Genomic DNA, 5,201 nt, shown 5'->3' with positions numbered 1-5,201 from the left:
TCTCACTATTGGCCAGTAGAGGGTAGACTTGTCATCCAGACGTTTATTTCAGTAATACTGGAGATTGTGCTCATGTGAGCTCTGCACTCTCCTCCCCCTGGCTCAGTGATTCACCCTCCCATTTTTCCTCTCACACAAAGAAGAGCTGCTGCTCCGATGAGAGTCCTGTGGATGTTATTTTCTTCGGATGGATTATTTTATTGGGAACATGGACAGATAAATTCACAACCCTCATGCAGCTTGGATTACACAGGATCTACATGACATCAGATATCAAGACAATCATTTAAGATATGGACATCAGAGGCTTTTGTCAGTGCTGGAAATGGCAAGTAGTCTGCTCCTTTCTCCTTTGTAGCTGGGGCTGGGTCTCTGGGCAGCTTCGTTATTCTATTGTTGAGGAGTCTGAACCAGGGACATTGGTAGGAAATGTAGCTCAGGATCTGGGGATAAAACGTGCAGAGATCTCTCAGCGCAGGATACATTTAACATCTGAAAAATACCCAAAATATTTCACTATAAATCAGGGAAATGGAGGGTTGCTTGTGAAGGACAGGATTGATAGGGAGAGTCTGTGTGGATCTAGTCCCCGCTGTTTACTGCAGTTAGAGGTTGTGGCTGAGAATCCTGTGGAGCTTTTCAGTCTAGAAATAGAGATTCTGGATATTAATGATAATTCTCCCACATTCTTACCTAATAACCATATTATTGAGATCACAGAATTATTAGCAAGTCCTGGCACCCGGTTTGCATTAGACATTGCAAAAGATTTAGATGTTGGTGTGAATGGTGTCAGTCAGTATACATTAAATACAAATCCTTATTTTTCCCTGTCTGTGAAGAATCGTAAGGATGGAACGCTCATCCCTCAGCTGATACTAGAAAAGGTTTTAGATAGAGAAGAAAAACAAGAACATAATCTCATTCTCACAGCTATTGATGGAGGAGAACCAGCCAGATCAGGGACCTGCAGAATAACAATAGTTGTAATAGATATTAATGATAATCCACCGGTCTTTAATCAGTCAATATATAAAGTCAGTATTAGAGAAAATCTCCCATTGAAAACTGTCATATTAACATTGAACGCCACAGATCAGGATGACGGAGCAAATGGTGAAATTCAGTTTTCTTTTGACGGCCACACATTTGAATCTGCTAGAGAAATATTTTCTCTAAATGAACAAACCGGAGAAATATATATTAGTGGATTTGTGGATTTTGAAGATCTAAATTTTTATGAATTATCTATTAAGGCCATGGACAAAGGATTTCCAAAACTAGAGGGGAGCTGCATAGTACATGTGGAAGTGGAAGATGTAAATGATAATCCTCCAGAAATTACATTTTCCACTGTGACTAATAATATCCCAGAAAATGCACCAATAGGAGCAGTTGTTGGTTTTATTAATGTAAAAGACGAAGATTCTGGAAAGAATGGAGAAATACATCTGAATATATCACCAAATGTGCCTTTTAAGATAAGATCTAATCAGAACCGTTATGCATTGGTCACAGATGGGAATCTGGATAGAGAGGAAACCTCCCAATACACTATAGAGCTGACAGCCTCTGATTTGGGGTCTCCTCCTCTATACAGTAAAACCAGCGTTACCCTCAGTGTGTCAGATATTAATGATAATGCTCCAGTGTTCACACAGTCTACTTATAATGCTTTCATTACGGAGAACAGTGACCCAGGTACTCTTCTGTGTACAGTATCTGCTACTGACCTAGATGAGGGGGTTAATTCTGAGCTGGTCTACTCCATAGTTGAGAGTCAGATTGACGGCTCCTCTGTATCCTCCTTTGTCTACATTCATTCTAGTGATGGGAATATATATGCTCAGCGTTCCTTTGACTATGAGCATATCCAGGTTTTACAGATCACCATAAAGGTAGAAGACTCCGGATCTCCACAGTTATCTTCCACTGTTCCCATCTTTATCTTCATTCTGGATACAAATGACAATCCCCCCACTCTGCTGTATCCAGAGCACTCTGAAGACCTCATTGTCCAAGAGAGGATTCCAAAGTCTACAAGTGCCGGATTTTTAGTGACAAAACTGTCAGCAGTGGATCTGGACTCTGGTCACAATGCCTGGTTGTTCTTCACTCTCATTGACCCCATCAATTATTCATCGTTTCAAGTGTCTAAACACACAGGAGAGGTGAGAACTGTAAGAGGATTACAGGAGACGGAGAACATGGAGCAACAACTTGTCATTTCTATCAGTGATCAGGGGAATCCTCCATTATCCACCACAGTGACTGTACTTGTCAGTATAGCAGATGAGGTTGTAGTGGAAAGACCAAAATCTGGAGACTTCCTGACCAATTCCAAACCCCCATCAGATATGACTCTGTATTTAATCATTTCCCTAGTGGCCATCAGCTTAGTCTCACTTGTTACCTTCATGATATTATTGGTGAAATGTCTGAGGAAAGACAGTTATGATTATAGCAGTAGTTGCTGTTTTCTTGGTGGATCCCAATCCAAACCCTACACAGATCAGTATCAGCCAGCTCTGTACCTGAACACAGACGGAACCTTAAAATACATGGAGGTCAGGATGGTTCCTCCAGGATCCCAGGGGCAGAGTTACCAAACGAATCTACCCCCAGCCCTGGAACAACAAGATTTCAGTATTGTGCAGCCTTTACATTTTCCTCAGTTAAAGGATATATATCAAGAAGCCGCATCTGAGGGGGATTCATCGAATGATCCAAACAATGTAAGTTCTCATATTATTGTGTTATAACATATTGGAAAGTTTAATTTATAATTATTGATTAATTGAATTAGCAAACTTAGATTTAAAGTTAAATTCTCGAATTTTTTGACACATACTGTTTTTACAACTTTTAGATATATTTACTAGTATAGTGACCTATTATATATAAATGAAATAATTATGCTATGTAGGCAGGTGCATTACTATTAGGTGGAACAAGTTGCAATCTTACCTGGACCTTGGCACTTTAGGAATAATTCATCAGAATAGTCCTATTGTCATTGTATTATATTTTCGTTGATTTTTTATATTTAGTGTTTATTGTTTTTCGTTTTTGCTGCTTTACAATTTGATGACCACAATCAAGAGACACTTTGCTGTTGAGCTGACGTAGCTAAGCCTGATTATAGGCCCTTCCCGACATCTGCCATATATATACGGCGGAGGCCAGGGGGGAAAGTATGGAGCGGCTTTATGGGCTGAGGTCCCGCTATGAGTTAAGCGGCTGTGTGATACATTTGACACTTTACTGCAACGGGCGGAATCCCGCTCATTTAACCCCTAAGATGCTGCGGTCCATAGTAACCGGGGCATCTTAATCAATAGATAGAGGGGAACAGCCCCTTCTCACGTCCCTTTGCCTCCCCCCGACATGATCGCCGAGTATCAAGGGATCTTGACAGCGTGGGGGTCTAATGAAGTCCCCTAGGTCTGCCATCTTTTTGCTCCGTTTAAAAAATTAACATAACTGGTGTCGCCGCATCCATACATGTCCGAAATATTACAATATAACCTTATATAACACACACGGTCCCGCAAATCGATGGAGAAAGAAAAAAGTTATTGCTCTCAGAATTCAGCGGCTCAAAACGAATTTTATTGTCAGATTTTTATTTTTTCCTTGTAAAAGTAGTAAAGTAAAAAAAATATATATAAATTTAGCATTGCTGTAATTATATTGACCTGCAGAATAAAGTTAACATGTGGTTTAGAACGTAGTAAAAACGAAACTCAAAAAACAGGAGTAGGAATCCCAGTTTTTTGCCCATTCCACCCCATTCTGCCAGTTTACCAGTATATTATATGGTACAATAAATGGTGCTCTGAAAAACAACAACTCGTCCTATAAAAAACAATCCCTCATACAGCTTTAAGGGTGGGTCAGTTCAGATGTTGCGTAAATACTGCGGTTTTTCCGCAACATACGTCGTTGCTGAAAAGCCGCAGCAAATACAGTAGCAGCAAAGTGGATGAGATAAAACAAATCTCATCCACACTCTGCGTAAATACTGAGCAGAAAAAACACTTGGAAATTGACCTATGGTGCGGAATTGTATTTGTGGAAACGCTGCTGATTTGGTGCAGGTTTTGCCCATTGAATTCATTGGGAGGTACATCCCGCAACAAGTAGTAGTTGTTTTTGGAGCGGGTTTGCCGCGATTCCGATGCAAGAAACGCAACTCAGAAAAAAAATATCTCATACTTACCCAGAAGTCTTTGTTTATCCCTCCAGTGAAGAATCCTGGGATGACGTTTCATCCCATGTGACCGCTACAACCAGTCACAGGCTTTAGCAGCGGTCACATGGGATGAAACATCATCCCAGGAGGCCAGCTTGGATGACGTCAGAGGGCCGGCCTCCTAGGATGACACTGGGAAACGCCTGTTTCATCCCTGAAAGACCGCTGCAGCCTGTGATTGGCTGAAGCAGTCTTTCAGGGATGAAACATCATCCCAGGAGGCCGGGCTGCTAGAAGACCGGCTAAGTGCTGCAGTTTTCCGCAGCGGACATTCTGGGTGAAAAATTGCACCACAGTTTGGTGTGCTTTTTCACCCGGAATTCCCTGTGGTGCACAGGGCGGATATGATGCGTGCTATTGCACAGCGTATCCGCCCCGTGTGAACACAGCCTAAAAATGAAAAAATAAAAAGGTTATAGCTTTAGAAAGATGGGGAAGAAAAAGCGAAACTAGGAAACCAAAAGATCGCTATAGAGGGTAGAAACGAATTAAAACAATTACTTGATTTTTTAGGCTTTTTGTATGGAAGATTAGTGTTTACATTAATTTATGATATAATAATGGATTTTAATATATTTTATATATCAATTATTGGGATTCAGTAATATTATGACTTTTCTATGGCACAGTTGCCTGCTTAATTAGAGATTACATACTGTACTGCACTTATTTATTTCAGTTATTTAGGTGTATTATACAACTCTATAGCAAGTAAGGGCCTGTTCACATCACCGTCGGGTTCCGCTTGTTTCTGTGAGAAAAAAACCTGAAACTTTACTGAATGGAAACAAACATGATAAATTCTCACTGAATGTAGGAGCCTAAACCTGCTACTTGGGGTTAAATCTTTCTGATTTTATGGCAGGTTCTGGTATTTCTCCCATGGGCAAAGGGGACATTACTACATGATAATATGGGTCATTTATGGTGTTAACTAAAGTAATAG

At 40.5% G+C, this 5,201-nt stretch overlaps 1 protein-coding gene across 1 annotated transcript; it reads left to right on the top strand.

Moving 5' to 3' along the window:
- Window positions 1-293: 293 nt before the first annotated feature.
- On the top strand, window positions 294-2,762 carry LOC142750348 (protocadherin gamma-C5-like). Its single transcript, XM_075859347.1, has one exon. It carries the CDS (start codon window positions 294-296, stop codon window positions 2,760-2,762), a length of 2,469 nt encoding a protein of 822 aa, XP_075715462.1.
- Window positions 2,763-5,201: the final 2,439 nt, after the last annotated feature.

This window comes from Rhinoderma darwinii, chromosome 3 (assembly GCF_050947455.1).
Source record: "Rhinoderma darwinii isolate aRhiDar2 chromosome 3, aRhiDar2.hap1, whole genome shotgun sequence".
Lineage (NCBI taxonomy): Eukaryota > Metazoa > Chordata > Amphibia > Anura > Rhinodermatidae > Rhinoderma > Rhinoderma darwinii.
The sequence above is the reverse complement of the archived record's forward strand: the minus strand, read 5'-3'. Positions and strand labels throughout refer to the sequence as shown.

Bases quoted from the DNA above. Each gene is read 5' to 3' on its own strand.
- LOC142750348 (XM_075859347.1), top strand. From the start codon at position 294: ATGGACATCAGAGGCTTTTGTCAGTGCTGGAAATGGCAAGTAGTCTGC.